The sequence below is a fragment of the Arachis stenosperma genome, chromosome 5 (genome assembly GCF_014773155.1).
Source record: "Arachis stenosperma cultivar V10309 chromosome 5, arast.V10309.gnm1.PFL2, whole genome shotgun sequence".
Lineage (NCBI taxonomy): Eukaryota > Viridiplantae > Streptophyta > Magnoliopsida > Fabales > Fabaceae > Arachis > Arachis stenosperma.
In genome coordinates this window covers 137,431,546-137,450,841 of record NC_080381.1, presented here as the reverse complement: position 1 = coordinate 137,450,841, position 19,296 = coordinate 137,431,546, and the positions used below count along the sequence as shown (strand labels likewise).

At 32.2% G+C, this 19,296-nt stretch overlaps 2 protein-coding genes across 7 annotated transcripts; one reads left to right on the top strand and one right to left on the bottom strand.

Moving 5' to 3' along the window:
• Window positions 1-558: 558 nt before the first annotated feature.
• On the bottom strand, window positions 559-6,381 carry LOC130979905 (probable transcriptional regulator SLK2). 2 transcript variants are annotated; one of them, XM_057903449.1, is made up of 11 exons: window positions 6,229-6,353; window positions 5,835-5,902; window positions 4,173-5,352; window positions 3,883-4,014; window positions 3,429-3,477; window positions 2,851-3,065; window positions 2,692-2,760; window positions 2,456-2,556; window positions 2,055-2,148; window positions 1,887-1,956; window positions 559-1,694 (listed from the first exon to the last, which is right to left on the bottom strand). In XM_057903449.1, exons 3-11 carry the CDS (start codon window positions 5,109-5,111, stop codon window positions 793-795), a joined length of 2,571 nt encoding a protein of 856 aa, XP_057759432.1. In that variant the 5' UTR covers window positions 5,112-5,352; window positions 5,835-5,902; window positions 6,229-6,353; the 3' UTR covers window positions 559-792. The 2 variants fall into 2 exon arrangements, with proteins under 2 accessions (XP_057759432.1, XP_057759433.1); XM_057903450.1 differs by lacking the exon at window positions 5,835-5,902 and having other exon boundaries at window positions 6,229-6,381.
• Window positions 6,382-9,826: 3,445 nt separating this feature from the next.
• On the top strand, window positions 9,827-13,727 carry LOC130979546 (protein COFACTOR ASSEMBLY OF COMPLEX C SUBUNIT B CCB2, chloroplastic). 5 transcript variants are annotated; one of them, XR_009086665.1, is made up of 8 exons: window positions 9,827-10,056; window positions 10,136-10,254; window positions 10,374-10,445; window positions 11,610-11,753; window positions 12,297-12,450; window positions 12,627-12,815; window positions 13,018-13,179; window positions 13,318-13,727. XR_009086665.1 is itself a non-coding variant. In XM_057903008.1 (7 exons), the coding sequence occupies exons 1-7, from the start codon at window positions 9,873-9,875 to the stop codon at window positions 13,050-13,052; spliced, it is 897 nt and encodes a 298-aa protein (XP_057758991.1). In that variant the 5' UTR covers window positions 9,827-9,872; the 3' UTR covers window positions 13,053-13,727. The 5 variants fall into 5 exon arrangements, 1 of the variants encoding a protein (XP_057758991.1); XR_009086666.1 differs by having other exon boundaries at window positions 13,298-13,727; XR_009086663.1 differs by having other exon boundaries at window positions 13,018-13,205.
• Window positions 13,728-19,296: the final 5,569 nt, after the last annotated feature.

Below are 19,296 nucleotides of genomic sequence, written 5' to 3'. Positions count from 1 at the left end.
AATGAACACTATCATCACCAACTTGAGATCATGTCTTCCTTCCTACAAAGCCTGCCTTAGAACATCACCAACACATTCAAAATACATGTATCCTATGTTCTCTGCACACCAAGTATCATGAACTCTTTTACTACGTATTCTGCTCAGTTGTGTTCCAACCTGTAAACATGGAAAAGGCATAGAATGGAAACCAAAAACTAAATGAATGAGGGAATAAGTAACATTTTGGACGTGGAAGTACTTGACAAAGTCAACTAAAAGAGAATCCAATCTAATTCTCAAAAAGCATACACCTACCAGTCTACCACTAAGAAGCATTTAGGTCAAAGGTAGAAGCCAAAGGCAGGTTGAATTCTAATCAATATTCTGATTTGATACTAGATTTAAACAGAAAAGTTGTCCCAACTCAGTTACACATTTCTTTTTTTGGGGTTCTGACTTTTAAGGGATATGACGACCAGTTTGGGTCACAACCCACTTAGCCACATTTCAGGACAAACATCCTACGTCATATGTCAACGCTAAGGACAATATGGCAAGAAAGGAGCACAAAGAACCTGAATTGTATAAGTGTTGTATTGAAAAAAGGAAACAAGAAAAAAGAGCTAAAACTGTTGATTAAATTGTCTAATAGATTACACTTGCAGGCAAGACAAAAACCCTCAGATAGAATCTCTAAAGACCTAGTCAAGTCACAACAAATTCCACCAAGAAAAGGGAGCATCAGCTATTTAAAAGAGTTTTCTGTACAATAATTATAACAAGAGTACTTGATAAGCCATTTTGTGTTGGTTATGCCTTCCAGCCAAAACCCATGTTATCATCTAGATCACTATTGAAGAAGGGACTATCGGTGAAATCACCGACAATATCCGGAACCACATCTTGCAAAAGGATATTTTGCGGCATATCTGGCGTTCTCTGGTTGATACCATTGTTGCCGCCGGCTGCAGAAGAATCACTGTTGGAGGCCACTTTGAAGCTATTGCTCCTTGAAACAGGGCCGTTGTTTCCTGAAACATTGATAGATCCTCCAGTTATGGAAGGAGTAGGAGAGTGGCCTCCAAAACTCAACCCATTCTTTGCTATGTTCCCATTTGCATTGGGTCCACTAAGAGATTGTGATTGCACTCCCCCATTGTTATTTGACATCAGCAGTTGCTGGATCATCTGCTGCTGTAGAGCTTGATTTCCTTGGGATCCCTGTGAATGGTTTTGTTGCAGTAAACCATTCGCACTTGCTGAACGCTGTAGAAGGTGTTGCTGCCGCTGCTGTGGGGGTAGATGGGGACTTGGGAAACCGGCTGAATTCTGCATTGAGCCTGGAATAAAAGCAGAGGCAGCAGCACCTTGCATAGCTGAAGAGGGACTCTGGTTCGCATTGTTGAAAGATGACGATCCTTCTCGCTGAATTGAGCCAGGGCTTGAATTCATTGAGTTTTGCCTAATGAGAAGATTCTGGTAGTTAGACATTGTGAGAGCAGCTTGTGCTGACCCACTCAAAGCACCACGATTCCCCATATTAAGATTATTGTTTATTGGGTTGTTCAGACCAGGATTCAGTGCCATCAGTTTGTTGAGTGTGTTTCGATCGGTTGGCAGACCTTGAGCATTTGCTAGCTGTTCCATCTCATGAATTTTTTGCTTCTCAAGCTTGGCCGGGGTTGCAAAACGAGGATAACTTTTCAAGCTCTCTGCAGGTAGGAGTTGAATCATTAACGGGAAAGAAAAGATACTCATAATTTGAACATAGTGTACCACATATCTAATCTAATTTCCAGAAGGAAACACAATTTTAGATGGTCAATTGCCCTGTGTTCAACATGTGAAAACAATGACATACAACCAACCAGTGTAAAATAGTAACAAGAACAATAAAATTTTACCCATTGGCCCAATTTTGTGCTCCCGACAGATATCCATTAGATCTTTCATGGAATTGACAACCTCGGAAATCTGTCACCCATTACAGCAGGCAATTATAAGAGATCTGGAGTAAATGATAAAAGAAGAAAAAAATCAGAAGACACTGAATCTAGATTTTAACAGTGTACCTGCAAACATCTTACATATCTTTTGGAAAAACCCAAGTCATTTACTGATTGCAACTCGAGACTCTTTGCAAGTTGACGCCCAGCAGCCAATACCCTAATGCAAAAAATACATTATAGCATGGCTTAGTGCACTCACATCGGTTCATAGCATGTAGCACTGAAAGAAGAACTACACAAATACACATCACAAATAAATTATTCGAAAAATGGAGAAGCAGGACAGTTTTCTATCTGATATCCTTTCTACAGTTGTTTATCCAATTGTTAGTCCAACCAAAACAAGAAGTCATCATTCCATATAACACCACATCTTCACATCAAGCGAGGCATAAATTCCAAGAACAAGGATTCACAACACATGTCTATCAGCGAGGAATAAGAATAAGAATGCATTAACTCACATATTACTGTTTGTTTGAAGATCTTGCTGAGAAACCCCATCTGGACCACTTTCAGCAACTGTACTCTGGCATTTTTGAGCTACTTGAACCAACTGATTTACCTGGAATATTGGAATTGCATGAATTAGTTTCCACTATAATGCCTCTTCAGGCTACTTCATATAAAGCATCTCTATAACCAACTCCAAGTACATAATGAGTAGCCCACCAAAATGGAACAAAGCCTTGGAACCAACCTGTGGTGCAACCAACCTTCTAGGAAGAAGTTCTTCATGGCGCTTTGCACAGAACTCCCAAGATAATATCTATAATAATTTACATGATAATCAGCAGATAATTATGCATAATAGATTCAAATGGAAAATATTTTTAAAATACATTGATGGTTTTATAACCTTCAGGTCTTGTGTAAATATAATACGGAGGTGACCTTCACGAACAACACGAAGCTGCTCATATACACTCTCTTGAACCGCTTTTGCATATTCTAACATCATTAAACCAGAAGGAAATCTTTGTTCGCGTGGCAAATCCAAAAATAAAAGTTCATCGATAACTCCACTGCCAAATTTGATGTCACTAAGTCTAGGGAGCACTTCAAAAGTTGCCTCTGTTACACAGATCCAGAATGTAAGTATTAGTGCATTAATGTGACTAGAAAATTCAAATACCCACACCAATAACATTGCATACAGGTACATTCTGCATTCAGATAATCTAAACCAGTCATTCTTTTATTATACTTGCTTATCATTGTCCGAATACAATGCCGTCAGATATCTGACTTTCTATAATTTTCAAGTTTAGACCAAAGATTATTATTTATACAACTATTCATAATATATTGGTTAATATTGATTGCACTAGGGTCATTTTTGTAAGCAAGAAAGTCAAACATACAGATTCTGTAGAATACAAAAATACAATGACAGTATTACATAATAAAAAAAAAATAATGTTCTCAGTTCCTTACCAAATCCCCTTCCAGATTTAGAACCACATATGTCACACTGCCACGCATCCTTTGGGGGGAAAAATCCATGTCAGATTTATGTACATGTCAACAGTAACAAGAAGCAAATTAAAAGGGCAGCACAAGAACGAGAGACAGAGAGAACAAGATTGAGAGAACAGAGTTCTCTGGTGATGGGTTACCGTTTTCTTACTGAAACCACAAATTACCAAAATGACCCTCAAAATTTACTTAAAATATAAAAAAAAAAGCTCAACACGTCCGCCATTTCGGCCGTAAATGCCACTGGTGCCCCTCATTTTCCACAACACAATTCCACTAAACTAAGATCTTTTCATGGTGGTTCCAATAACAAGGGCCATACCATTCTGCTATGGCTGAATGCCTGAATTTTTTTTAAACAAAGATTATGGTATACAATTACAGAGTATTGAGTACAAGTATAGAAACTAACCATAGATGCCTGAGGGAAAACACCTAGTGCATGATGCCCAACATTATTATACAAAGACAAGCACCACCGTTCCCTTGCTCGAGGAGAGTAATACTCGGCCACAAATTTTCTCCAATAAGCAATAGTGTTTTCCTGAGACACACAGAAAATTGAATTCAGTTGTAACTAATCAGGATTCCAGTGGGAACAAAAACATCAATCAAATGTGTTTAAAACATACATTTAAATGTGCTGAAAAATATGATGCTTGAAAGAAGAAAGCCATAAATTAACACATGAACAAAACTCACAATTGGTCGTTGCCTTTGATGATAGAGGTATTGCATTAATCTTCGAGCACATACACCATTAACGCTACTGTCATACGGACGCTTCACCGCAGATATGGGTTGCATTGATTGTTGCTGTAATTGCTGCTGCCTTAAGTGCATTTGTTGCTGTTGTTGCTGCTGTTGTTGTAAGTGTGCTCGCTGTAACTGTGGCATTGACTGAAGGATGTGCTGTTGCCTCAGTCTTTGCTGCTGTTGCATCAAAGCCTGTATCTGTGGATTACGACCCTGGAATTGCATGGGGTCCTGTCTCTGAAGAAGCTGCTGTATCACCTGCTGTTGCATTAAATCCTCCTGCTTGATATCCAGCCTAGGTTTTTTGGACAGCTGAGATAAATTATTTGGATCTTGCATGAAAGATCCAGGTATTTGTGCACCCATTTGAAGTGGGGAAGGACCAATTTGAGACACAGGTGTAGACATAACACTAGAAGCTCCTTGCTGCTGATTCTGCTGCAATGGTTGAGCATTCTGATCTTGGTGAGAGCTCTGTTGTACTACATTCGAACCATCCATAACTGATGACCCTGAAATACTAACATTATTTGATGTAAATGACATGGGTGAAGCAGGTAACCGTAAGTATGAGTCTGTGTTAATGCTTGCACTTCTCGGCAAATGGAGCCCACCAGCGAATGCTGAATTTGCATCTGTGAGTAAAGAGCTAGGTCCAATACTTGGTGCTGAGTTTGCTGCACTGTTCAAAATTGTATTGTTCATATCCCCTGACACTGGACCCAGGTTTGGAAGACCAGTTCCAGGAACCGCATTAGATGAGTTGATGAATGGCGAGTTTAACGGAGAGTTAACTACACTATGTGATTGTGCATCTCCTTGAAAAAAAATTCCAGAATTTGATGATGATTGGGTCAATCCTCCAGCCACCCGAGAAGGTGCCATAGGGGGCACCTCCTTCTTGGTGACTGGAATCTATAGCTCCTCAGAGCCAGGCCTGACTGATATTCCAAATATTCTCAAAGCAGTTCACAAGCTCTATGTAACAGGTAGATTGAGCATAAATATTCCCCTGATCTTTTAAACTTTCAAACTCCACTTGAGTTTCCAAACTTCTATCCAATAATACAACCTTGAAATCCAATGCACCAAAAAATGATACTTTCTACTCAGCTCTGAACAATTGCTGATATGGATCCAAAATTAAAAAAGAGGTTAGAACCAGACATATATATTAGCATAAGGAAAGTATACGCTGAAACAGTGAAACTAATACAAGTTAAACAACCAAATAAACAGCAACCCCATGGCGAAGAAAGTAAACATACACTTTCAAGTTATGAAACAAGCCTAAAATTTGGACGGTACAAAAATGTCCTTTGAAGCAAGGGGAATCACAATCTAATAACTACACACAAAAAGCCCTAATTCTTACTAACATTTGGACTAGACATGCTTTTGCACAGAAAAAGCGCGTCAGGGGAGATTACAAACATTAGCAGGGTTGAGCCCCCCCCCCCCCCCCCACCCCACCCAAAAAAAAGAAAAAACACACAGAGAGAGAGAGAGAGCAGAACCCGAAGCTTTCAATCCAAAGATTCAAAATTTCAAAAAAGAAAAATAAATGCAACCAAAATTGCAAAAGCAGCACCAAAAAGAAAAACTTACCAATTGAAAAGTACAGAAACCAGAACACCAATCATCAGCTACATACACAAACTAAGAATCCCCAAAGCCTGCAGTGTAAACCAAACCCCATAAACTCCCAATCACAACCCCCATAATAAGTAAAACGCAAACCTTAAACTTAAACTCAGCTCAGCACACCAAAAAAAATTAAAAATATAAATAAAATTCAACTCATTGTCCCAATTTTTAAATTTGAAAAGGAAAACAAAAAATCGAAGCAAGAAAGAAAGTAACAGTCTTCACTATACATAGCTTCTAAGATCGATCATTGATAGGTGAAGGGGAGAAAAACAGAAGCCAAAATGAAACATAGCACTGCATCAGTGCAAGGAAGAAACAAACATTCGATTAAATAAGTTAAGGAGCTACTCACATCGAAATCACGAGCTGAGAAAAAGCATAGCGTTGCTTTTGGAAGCGAAATTCGGAGCGAAAAATAAAAATTAAAAATTAAAGAAGTGATGAAATTGCAGAGAGAATACTCAACAACAGCGAGAGAGAAAGAGCAAGAAAGAAGAGAGAGAAAGGTTGGAGGATTGGCTTATATATGCAGCGGGAATGGGACCTCGGAGTATCCGGTTTTGGACTCTAGATTACCGGCGATGCCCTGTAACATAGGAGACACGTGTGAAGATTAAGATGTGAAAATATCTATCTATTCTTACCAAGGACCACCAATCAAAATTAAAGAGTACAAAGAAAATAAAAAACATTTTAAAAGTGTAGAAAATAGTTTATATGGAGATTTAAAAAAAAAAAACAAAATATACTGATATGATGTTCACCTTTTATTTTTAAAATGAATGCAAAAATAGCATTTTATATAAAGGTGATCAAAATTGTGTAATAGAAAATATTTTTTGTTAACAACAAAAAGTAATTTTGCTGAAAAATAAAAATTTGTTAATTCTATTATTGTTGGCTCCTGGTTTTTTGTTGCTTTTATATATCTCAAAACACAGTCAGAACTATATTATGATGTATGAAAAACCTTTATAACCAAATAAAATTGTTAAATAAGTTTAATTAGGTTGTTATAATATATTTTACATTTATGCGCTATTTGTTGCGCACGCGTTTTTTTATTCGCATATGCTTTTTTTTCTTTCTTTTTTTACCTGTACTCGTACCGTCTTTTTTTTTTTTCTTCTCATCTTACTATTACTTTTTTTTTTCTTTTTGACTTAATACCACTTAGGCTGGGTTTGGTAAAGCTTTTTCAGGAGGTGTTTGTGCTTTTAAAAAGCACAAGCACGTCATTTTGCATTTGGTAAATTAAAAAGCTCAAGTGCTTGTGCTTGCGGCTTTTAAAAGTTAGGGGTGCTTTTGAAAACACCTAGGAAGGAGCTTTTCAAAGCTGGCTTATGCTTACCAAATTTTTTTCATTTTTCCGCACATATTCCCCACTATTATATTGCCATTAAAATCTTCATATATTTCTAACTTCTCTTCCTAACCTTCATAAAATCTAACACAATCTTCATATATTTTTTATTTTTCAACCTAATCTTCACAAATTTCAACACAAATACATCTCTATCACATATTAGGTATGAACTTCTATCTATTTATATTATTTTTTTTGCGTTAATTTTGTATTTTTTCAGTAGATCTATTATGTTTGTTTGTTTTTTTCTACAATTGATCGTAAGTTTAAAAAATATGATCAGATGGACGTTGAGCTTGAAGAAGAAGATGGATATGGCGATGAAGGTGAAGCTGAAAATGGAGTTGAAAAAGTTGGAGATGAGTTTCTTGGAACTATGGAGATGGTTCGAAATAATATAGCATTAAGTTTGATTGGTGGAAAAAATTAGATTATAGTAATTTAGGTAATTTAATATTTTTAGTAATGATGTTTAGGATAAAATAAATTTTTATGATACTTATATAAAACTTTAAAGTTAAAAAATAGAAGAATTTATTTATTATATTTATGTTTATTATGAATTTTTTATTTTAACATTATTTTATTTTAAAATATTATATAAAATTTTAAAGAATTTGAAAAAAAAAATTATTTTTTTGTTATAAATATGTTTATTATAATTTTTTCAACTTTTAAAAGCTGTTTTACCAAACACAATTATGGTGCTTGTACTTATTAAAAGCCATTTTTAATTTGATTTTACCAAACGTAAGTGCTGCAGCTTTTAAAAAACTGTCTTTTAAAAGACAGTTTTCATAAGCTACTTTTAAAAAGCAAAAGCTTTACCAAACTAAGCCTTAATCAATTCAATAATAATATAATACATTATTTAATTAAAAATGACGCACAAATTTTTTTATAAATAAATAACACAATGAATTTTTAAAAATTATAAATCTAAAATCTTAATTCACTCAATCAATAAAATATATTTAAATATATTTTAGAATAAAAAATATATTTTTTATTATAAATGACACAAAAATAACTAAATTATATATATAAATTTAATGTCATTTAACTAATTCAATAATAAAAAAAATACATCATTTAATTGAAAATGACATAGTTAAAAAATTTAATTTCACGATTAAAAATTTTTCTTATCAAAATTTAGAGATTGTGTCACGATTAAAAAAAATTCGATGTTATTTTATCGATAAATTCTGTATAATTTAAAACTCTTCCTCCTCCTCTTTTTTCTTCTTTATTTTTTGTTTGACATTTTCATAATTCTTGTTTCACCATCTTTAACAAAAATATGTGTCATGGTTAAGAAAATTTTGTGTCAAAATTAAAAAACTTCTTAGGTCACAGTTAAAAAATTTCGGTGTTATTTTCTAATAAATTTTACATAACGCAAAATTTATTCTCCTCTTCTTTTTCATCATTGTGGTTTTCTTCTTCTTCTTTGTTTTTTCATCTTCTCTTTCTTGTTTCACTTCTCACAAATTTTTTTTAGTTTAATTCTCTTAATAAGAATAAAAACAAGAAAAAAATGAAAAATCAAACAAAAAAATACATAATACTATAAAAATACCTGAAAGATAAAGAGAAAAAAAAAAGCAAACAATAGCAATAAAAATCAATACCAAAGAGAAAATATGAGAAAAAAATACTAAAAAGAAAAGGATATTTATATTAAAAAGTATAGAATATGCATTAATAAGAAATTGGAGAATATCTAAGATACTCTTACTAATAGAATTAGTTTTTGAATTATATTTTAAATAATATAATTAAAAATATTTAAAATTATAAATATACTTTAAAATTAATTATTATCTCTTTTTCTAATTTCAAGGATATTGATTATTCTTTCTCTCTAATTTTAAACACATTAATTACATATATTTTTTCTTTAATTTTTGTATTCTAATCCCAGCTACTTAACATGCAATAACAATAAATTTAACATTATTCGTAACAAAACTGCAAAATGACTAATATGATTTTAATTTTTTAAAAACAAATTGATTAAAATAATTTTAGAAACTAATTTAAAGAATTTCATCCACGAATTTAACAATTTACTCATATATATATATAATTCTTTCGCATTAAAATTTTTCTGCCTATAATGTTATGTTAGAATTAGATTAGATTAGGAAAATGTTAGATAATGAAGAATCAGTTTTGATTTGTAAAATTAATGTTTGAAATATATTACACTATTTAAGAATAAATTATCATTTGTACTCATAAAAGAGACAGATGCTGAAAAATATATCCAAGAATAAACGACAATTATAATCATAGAAGATAGTTTTCGTGTGATAAAAATACCCGAACGTTGGTTACACAATTGGTTCGTTAGGATATTTTTGGCACAGAAAAACTATTTTCTGTGGATACAATTGTTATTTTATTCTTATATGGATATATTTTTCAGCGTTTATATCTTTCCTGATACAAATGGTAATTTATTCTACTATTTAATATTCATTTAGTTATATTTTTGTTCTTTCTATATTTTTTATGTACCTTTACCTATTTATTAAAAAATTAATTGATAACAAAATAATAAGTGGCAAAACTAAAAACTAACTAACCAGAAAGGCTATCTCCCCAACAGTATCTCATTTCCAATGAGTACCATAATCTTCAACCTAAGACCATGTCTTCCTTCCCACAAACCCACCTTCACAACATCAACATTATCATCTTCACCAACAACAACACTCAGAGTTCGTGCCACCTTTCAAGATTCTAAGCCACCCAACACAACCCAACAACAACAGCTCAACCTCTCCGTTCTTCGCTTCACCTTAGGTTGAGTCTCCTATCTGTGCCTATCATGTGTTTGTGTTTATGCTTGTATGACATTGTTCTTGTTTTTGGGGTGTTTCAGGGATACCTGGCTTGGATGAATCCTATTTGCCCAGATGGATTGGTTATGGCTTTGGTTCCCTTCTCTTCTTGAATCACTTCCTTGGCACAGATTCAGCTACTATGACACCTGCCCAGCTTGTAAAAACTTATCAAAATTTCCTTTTTCTTTTTATTTATTTTTCCATTTTCAATAAAGTTCATTGGTTATTTTTTGTCTGAAATGAGTTTCATTTGCTGTGTTTATCTTTGCTATCTAGACTACAGAGGTTTTGGGTCTGTCTTTGGCTTCCTTCTCTGTCGCTCTACCTTACCTTGGTAAATTCCTCAAGGTATTTATTTATTTGTTGGTTTTTCAAAAAGGAATCGAGTTTTAAACAATTGAACGCAGCATCGTGATCCTATCATGTTTTTCACTGGCATGAGATTGTTGTTTCAAGAGAAAGATACACTCATTGTTATAGTCAAATCTATCATTGTTTACATTAATATATCCATTTTAGGTTATTCCTCCTGTTGGTGATAGAAGCAGTGAGAGTGAGAAGCATCTGCAGTTAGATATGTGCAGCAACTAGAAAGTTAGTTAGTGAGTTTGTTATTGTGTCCAATTCAGCACAATTAGTTAGAATCTGTTAAGCAACTCTGTATATAGGGGGTGGAAATAGGCCGAGCCGAGCCGAGCTTTGGCTTTAACGAGCTTGGTCCATGTTATAAATAGATAGCCCAAACCTAGACCTATTACTTTTCATAGGCTTTTTTCAGGCTCGAGCCTGGCTGTTAAAGCCCGACAAGCCCACAAGCCTATTTGAAAAGCCAATTTCATGAATTAAAGCTCAAAATAATACACTTAAAAAAAATCTAAATTGACGTCAAATGCATTTTAAAATTTATAATTCATAGTTTATAAAGAATAATTCATTTATATATTAATCATTAGTCATATAATAACCATATTTATAATCCATAAATTTTTTCTTTTAACAAAAAAGCTACAATATTAACTAGTATTGATTATTGATTTGTTTTTGTTTTGTTGTGTTTAATATAAGTGAAACTAAGAATAATTTATTTTTATAAAAATATTTTGACTAACCGGCCCAACGAGCTTCGTAGCCTTTTTTTAAAGCCTATGGCCTGACCTTTTTAACTAATAGGCTTTTCAAAAATCCCAAACCTGACCTATTTAATAAAACAAGCCGAGAGTCACGAGCCCCCGTCGAGTAGCCCGGCCCACTTCCACCCCTACCTGGATATATAGTACAAACTTGTAAACTAAAATTCAGTTCAGAAAATACAGATCCAAAACCACTCAATGCAATAGCTCTCTCTCTTCCTGACTTCTCTCTCTCTCTTTCTCTCTTTTCTTGTTCATCATTTCTTCATCATCTCAGTTTCTGATACCTCACACCTCCTATTTTATATGCATAATACATGTATTTGTAAAGTTTTCATCTATGCAATATATTGATTCTCAGCCAAGTCTTGGAAATTCATAGGGTGCTCAACCAGTGGATCAAGCAACTCTACCTGATGGTACACAGCAAATATTTGTCATGTCACAAGATATAGCTGATGGTCTGAAGGAGGATCTAGCTTGGGCATCATACGTTCTGCTGCGTAATTCAAATGCCATAGCTGCGGTAAGACAATAGTTTAAATGAACACATGATACTATGATAGATTGATTCGTGCATGCTAGGGTCCTTCATTGGTAGCTTACTGTTAAGTATCAAATTATAAGGAAAAAAAAAAAAGGTAGGCTGGCCCAGGCAGCAAGGGAAGAAAGAACAGAGAAAAACGATCCTTTGTTGATATGCATTATGTTTGTTTATGATTAAATTTTTAAATTAGTATTTCAGAGTTGTCAAGTCATTGATGTAAAAAATGTAATAGGTTTCTCTTGGAGTATCTGTAATATTACATAGCTCCGCTGAGATGAGACAGGTTTGTCAGCGTTGGTTAGAGTAGTTAGTGATGCTAGTAGCTAGTTATCAATACAAATATAATGAATTTGCTCTTAAAGGATACTATGCTATTATTTAGCATGTAAAATCTAACCAGCAAAATCTATTTACATTCATCAGTTCAATTCAGTATTACGATTCAGTCTCAATCTCACTTTCTTTCTCTATGATCTTCAGTTTTTCTTCTACCTTATTCTTGAACTATTTCAATTTGTTCAGCTAATTTTTATTCAAAGAGATATATGTGCAAGGGGCTATTGGAACATACCTGATGGTTCATCTAAAGAAATTCTTCTTGATTGGTTTGCGAAAAAAATTGAAAAGGCTGATCTGGTTGATTTGAAGGATACCCTATATTTTCCTCAAGATGCAGGTAACGAATCTCCTTTCCCTACTAGTGCTTTTTTCTTGACCTTCCATTTTTCATCTACTTACTAATTAACTTTATAAAAAATAATCCACTCCTAAGCATGACTTGCACTTCACTTTGAACATTTTATAGTTTTGGACTTTTGCTCATATAACCTGAACGTTTGACTGATGTCTCAGATTCTGAATTTCCGGAACTAGTGTCTAAAGGGACTAGCTCTCTCCTGGTGCAACCAGTGCTAGTTAATAATCAGAGTGCAGCTAACTTGCAAAAACCAGTGGGGTTTATTCTGCTGGCCTCAGCTGCAAGATATGCATTTAGTACTAAAGACAGAGCCTGGATTGCAGCTGTGGCCAACAAACTCAGTGGTAAGTGTCGTGTGTATGGTGTTCTAGTGAATTTCCACATCATTTTTATGAGTCTAACCAGAGGATTTATTGTTGGAATTGGTATTTGGTTAATTTGGGTTTTCTTTTGTTGATATTTCAATGATATACTTTGACAATGTTGGCCACTATGGAATGTAATTCAAGGCTCCATTTCCCTTCCCTTTCATGTATTTATTTACAGGCTGGTGTAGAGCATCCGATGATAAACCACAGTAAAGTTCTCAACATGTGAACTGAAAGAGGTACAATAATTTCTATAAAGATGATGAAGTTGCAGCGAAATTTTGAAGCAGGAGGATGCAAGAAACTAAAAGCTGCCACTTAACACGGTTGCTTATCTTAGGTGCGAAGTTTTTCAATTTGCTAGGGGTGAGCATTGCTTTAGCACTAAATTTCCATTATCCACAGTATCATATGCATGAGTAAATTTGCAGCCAGTTGATGTAATTCAGAATATACAGTTACACACCTTCCTATGCAGAATCAAACTTTTGCCATGAGGGAAGTGCTGGAAGGACCAAGCTCTGCAAATAAACACTCCTTATATTCCCTTTTATCTTTTCTTGTGAAAATTTAAGAATATTCTTTGATTAATGTATTTGAATATAATTTAGTATGTCGATAGATTGATCTGAGAACAGCTAAATTTTCAGAGTGATAGATAAAGGGAAAGGAAGGGAGTAGCATGTTTTGGAATTGATCACATGCCTTGAACAAATGTATGCATGTGGTTGTCCTAGGAAGCATCATTAATAGTAAAACATGTTAATAGGTATTTGTATCTTTCTGCTATCTGCTAATCTCTTCTAGTTGGCCTCATATGTTGCATGATATGCCACCAGCTATTTGTATGTGCGAATTTGTTCAAATAAAGTTTTATTATAATTTTGTGACCACCAAAATTAATTACCAAATCCAGTTTCTTTTTTTTTATAACGTATAGGGAATATCATAGTCAAATAAGAAGATAAAAATCAGAAAAGCTAAAATAATTAAAGTCATTACCCAAGGAGAATTTTGTGAGCCCAATAGAAGACACATGTCCAAAAGCTACACGGGTCCAAATACCCAATTTACTTAGGACACGGGTATGGCAACTCGTGTTCGACCCAACTTACATACCAAGTTACATCTCAACACTCTCAATATGGAACAACTCCTCGTGCGGTAAGAGGGGAAAACACTCACTCACCTCAAAGAAAATCTGAAATGATGACCAAGTCATCACCTTTATCTATAAATACTCCATAAATTTTAGATATTTTTAAATTATTCTGTTTAAACTCTTACTGACTTAGGTATTAGAATTCCTTGCACATATCAAAGTTGACGTGAAGTTCTCTCAAACACCTTCACCACTATCTCTAATCTTGTTTCACAAAGTCCAATTACTCATAATCCGTTCTAGATACACCTCGAAACAGTATTAATACTCTCTACAATCTACATTTACAATATTGGTTTACGTCTTTACGAACTTGGAAAAAATATGATTTATTGCATTGGTGTGTGTGTGTTTGTTTTCCGAACTCATGTGTTGTGTGGGTATCTTTGTGTGCACAATTTAACGTAGCCCAATGAATCATGTATGGGCCTAAAAATGGAAAAACAATAAAAAATATAATGAGTTTGTACAAAATTTAAATAAAATGAGTAACAATACTTTCCCATATTGCCTTTAGGAATGATTCAAACTCACCAAGTTTAACATGCTACATATGTAACAAGATAATCTAATGACTTGTCAATTCTATAAGCAACAATCATACAAATATCCTCTTCATGCATGAGATGAATCCAATGCAAATAATTAGTACAGGGAATTGAAGCAAAACATTGAGTTTAAACTAAATTCACATATCTAATCAGGGCTAGTTGAGGATTTCATTCTCCCCTTTGATAAAGCTTTAATTAACTGAGTGGGGATTCTGTGATGGTGATTCAGACAACATGTTTGGCAGAGTTACCTTGAAGCAGATGCCAAGTGGTCCATGTGTGACCAAATGTCCAACAAACCAATGAGGCATCAAACATGTGCCCCTCCTCCTCTTATGGAATATCATGTGACACCTTATGACTAATCAAATCTCAATATATCTTACTATATATACCCAGGGGACAAAAGAATAGTGTCATACAATAAGCAGGGGCATTTAAGGAAAACAAAAAGTCAATATTTTTGCTGAAATTAAGACTAGATTTATCTCACACTAGAATATATTTATACAAGTGTTATCCAACCTCCAAACTCCAAAGTATTTTATTTTTATTCAAAGAGTTAGGGTTGAGCTGCATGTCTTGATTCTTGACTCAAAGATAAGTGAAAAATTTATGTAACGTGAAAACATAATTCATTATTAAATGACTAATGATATACTATTAATTTACTTGGTTTAGTTATTTTAGAGATATTACAAGATTGGACACAACATTTTCCCCTTTTGTCCCTGTGGTGTTCTCTTGAGGGAAGGTTCTTACAAGTTACTTATCATGTATAAATATATGTTGGGTGTTGAGAGAAACACCATTTCCCAATTCGGTAATCAATACCAAACAAAGCACATTGGTGGGCTCATCAATGCCCTTTAACCACTTTTTTTTTTTTTGGTTAAGTAGAGATTCCAGGTTCTAAAAAAAAAGTCCTCTGATGACACACTATTATATTTTTGTCTCAACTCACACTTCACTAAATTACTTGGAAACTTGATATTTATTTTTTGTCATCTGAAAAATATATATTCTATAAATTTTAAATTAGAGTAAAGCAACCAACCCTAAAATATATATTCTATAAACTTCATGCATAAATTAAACTGGAAAATTAAGGCAACCAACCTAGACTTTAAAGTTAAACAGGTCTATATGACTATATATATAAACAACAGAAATATTTGATAATAATAAAAAAAAGACAAATAGATTCTTAACCTTTTGATCTGCAAACATTTAAGTTTTCGAAGATTTGAAAATACATTTAAGTCTCTGACTTTTTCAAAACCTGGACATATCGATTCCTCATGTTCACTTGAGTCTCTCAAATTTTACGAAAAAATCAAACGTAACTCTCATTGTAGTGACCTAATTGATACGGATGCATACATGAGAGAGTTTTTAAAATTTGACAAATTAGACTCAGAGATCGATATGTCTAGATTTTGAAGAGGTTAGTGACTTAAATGTATTTTAAAATTTTTAAGGATTTAAATGTATGCGGACCAAAAAATCAAGGATCGATTTGTTATTTTTTTAAAAAAAATTAATAAAAAATAGTTATAATGTATCTTATTTAATATTTATTAATTATTACAATTAACTGAGTCATTATTAGAAATTAAAAGTAAAACTATGAATTATTAAAACCTAATTGGGAACAAATGAAAGGATACAGGAGGGAATAATAACTAACAAGAATAATTACTAAATGGTATATAACTATATATTAATTAATTATTAAAGGGAGAATAGGAGTTGTCACGGTTGAAGATGATGAGTTGGTTGACAACGTGCATAATGTCCTTAGTGATACATAATTATATACTTTGGAGACCAGCAATGTTATCGTCATCTTACATTACATAAAGGAAAAAATTTAAAAATAAAAGAATAAGAAGATTACAAAAGGGCAACTAATCCAAAAGTGACACACACCAATCCTTGTCCAATCATAATGTCCCTATTAGCTTCCTCCATATTACATTATACCCACATGATTACACCATCTTATTATATTTTTATTTTAGCTTCATATTCTTTAATTTGTAGATACCTCGAGAAATAAAACAGTTAATCCAAAATTTTAATTTTTTTTTTCACTTTAAAGTCAAGTCCAAAATTTTAATTTTGTTTAAAGAAGAAAAATCATTTAATATGAATAGTATCTACCTATGTATCATTACACCATTAAAAAAAATCATATGTATATATATAATGCTGAAATGTTTATGATGATGTGATGATATAACATGCAATATAATTTAGTGATATAATTTCTATTGAATTTAAATTCCATCTATTAAGCCTTCTGTTAATTAGTTATACCTTCCAATCAATGTTCTTAACTAACTAATTAATATATCAATATGTTCTTAGCTAACCAAGGAAAATATTTTAAATAAATCAAGAGTAGTAATACTAATTATACAACTAGAATTTATTTATAGTAAATTAAACAACCAAGAAGTTGTATATTAATTAGCATCACTCTATAACGCTATCACTAGCTGACTTTTATAATTGATTTTAAAAATTTATTTAGTTTCATTAGTTGAGTCACTTTTAAATTTAGATCTATAAATTTCACTTCTAAATATTTAAGTATAGTATTCTCTAACATGAAAAAGACATTAAAATTTTATATTACTGAATATAAAATTTTATATTATCTAAAAATCAAAGTATGATAGTTTTTATAAATGTGAGATAATTTTTATATCTCAAATTAACTTTTGAGAATAAATTAGGTCCATTTAATTTTTAATATAATATAAGTGCAACGTTAAAAATGATTGCTGAATCACTCTTACACTACACACAAATCCAAATTATTGTCAAATTTCACTTTCTAAATTAAACAAACTTAATTTCTCTTACTTAAAAATATAAATACAATATTATTTTATGTAATTATTATATATATGTAACCCTCATGAACCTATATTATTGGTATGTATGTGTTAATAAAATGGCTCAAGTTAATTTCCTAACTTTTTTCAATTTTTTTAGGACAAAAATATTGAATCATAGATTTAAAGCATTTCAAAGCTGATGATGAGAATATGAAAAACTTCAGAGTGTACTTAAATCTGACAGCCAGCTATATCAAACAAACTTATGAAGTTGACTTAGTCATTGGTCTCTTATGAGAGTGTCAATTGGGTCTACACAACCAAAGGAGATATTTGTTCATATTACCAAGAAGGAGAAAGAAAATTAACTTTCCTATTGGCTTAATCATATAATAAGCAACATATGAATCCATATTTGTAGCACCTAAGATTGAAGTAGGAACTTGTACAAAGAAATTGCACCTATATTTAAGCTAAAGAAGCATGAAGCTAAGGATGCAAAAGTGTGGTCCATCCGGATTAATTGTTTTTTTTTATGGCAATGGAAGCTGAAAGAGCTCCTTGAATGTCAATATCTTAGCTGAAGAAATGTCAATGTTAATGCTAAATAATGAAATAATGAAGCTAAGTGTGTAGCAAATCCCATTGATGTTTGACTTATATATATATGTATATATAATTGCGTACTCACAATGGCATTGGCCTCCTTTATAGACCCTTTTAATTTGGCTTTATAGGAAGGAAGCATCTATCTCAACCTTGCAATTTCATGGTGCTCTATCATTTTCATAGCAGCTGGGATTTTGGTTATACCATTAGCAATTAGCCACCCAATTAATTCTATTAATTATTCAAAATTTTGAACACTTCATTTTTTTTTCTAAAATGTCCTTTTAATATCACTATTATCATGCTAATTATTGAGATTTATATATAAAAATGAAATTATTAAATTTCTTGAATATTTGTACATTATTATGTGTACACGTTTCATCTCTTTATTTTTGGGAAAGTGAAGCCTCCCCCCTCTTTTTTTGTTCTACCGACAGTTCCTAATTTATCAAAGTTTCGTTGGGCATGGAAAATACACACTATTTCTTTTCCCTATTATTATATTATGTTGTTGTTATTTGAGGGTATAGTTCTTTAATAAAGCTTTTGTTTTACTTTATGTATTTATTATTTATATTTATAAATACCTTCGTCAAAAAAAAGTCGTTGGATTCTTCCTTTCAAACGTGATAGTGTACTGCCTGCAAGTACAAAGACCCTCCACCATTCCGTGGCCTTTAGATTTACAAATTAGAATGCTTTGATTTTATTATGATTATTATTATTGGAAAAATTTCAAGTATACCGTCGAATCGGTGTTTCAATAATTTTTAACGGTTGATCTTAATTATAAAAAAATATATATAATATATATATAATTAAGATTAACGATTAAAAATTACCAGTAGTACGACGATACACTTGAAAATCTTCCATTATTATTATCTTTTAAGTTTAATTCTATATTTAATTTAATTAAATCTAGAACAAATATCCAGCCATGGAAAAAGAGGAAAAAGAAAAAAAAAAGCGTTCTTTCTCTTAGCTTGGGAAACTAATTAGTAATTAAAGTATATGCAACATTGTATTTATATACCATAATAATTTAATTTATATTGATATTTAATTATATACAGTCATATTAGTAAAAAATGATTTGATTACTCACTATTTTAAAAATTTTATGATTAAAAATATTATTTGATTGGATAATAATGTAATTTTTTTTTATAGAGTCATCATCAATTCATCAATATGTAACATGAAATTCTTATATATTATATTACAGTTGAGATTAAGCTAAGTGAGTTTAATTCTTACACCTTGCAACATGCATACACTCA

Bases quoted from the DNA above. Each gene is read 5' to 3' on its own strand.
- LOC130979905 (XM_057903450.1), bottom strand. From the start codon at position 5,111: ATGGCACCTTCTCGGGTGGCTGGAGGATTGACCCAATCATCATCAAAT. The intron at 4,015-4,172 runs GTGAGTTTTGTT...TGTGTGTCTCAG, and splicing joins ATCAAAGGCAACGACCAATT to GAAAACACTATTGCTTATTG. The intron at 2,557-2,691 runs GTTGGTTCCAAG...CCAATATTCCAG, and splicing joins GAAGGTTGGTTGCACCACAG to GTAAATCAGTTGGTTCAAGT.
- LOC130979546 (XM_057903008.1), top strand. From the start codon at position 9,873: ATGAGTACCATAATCTTCAACCTAAGACCATGTCTTCCTTCCCACAAA. The intron at 10,057-10,135 runs GTTGAGTCTCCT...GGGGTGTTTCAG, and splicing joins CGTTCTTCGCTTCACCTTAG to GGATACCTGGCTTGGATGAA. The intron at 11,754-12,296 runs GTAAGACAATAG...CAATTTGTTCAG, and splicing joins ATTCAAATGCCATAGCTGCG to CTAATTTTTATTCAAAGAGA.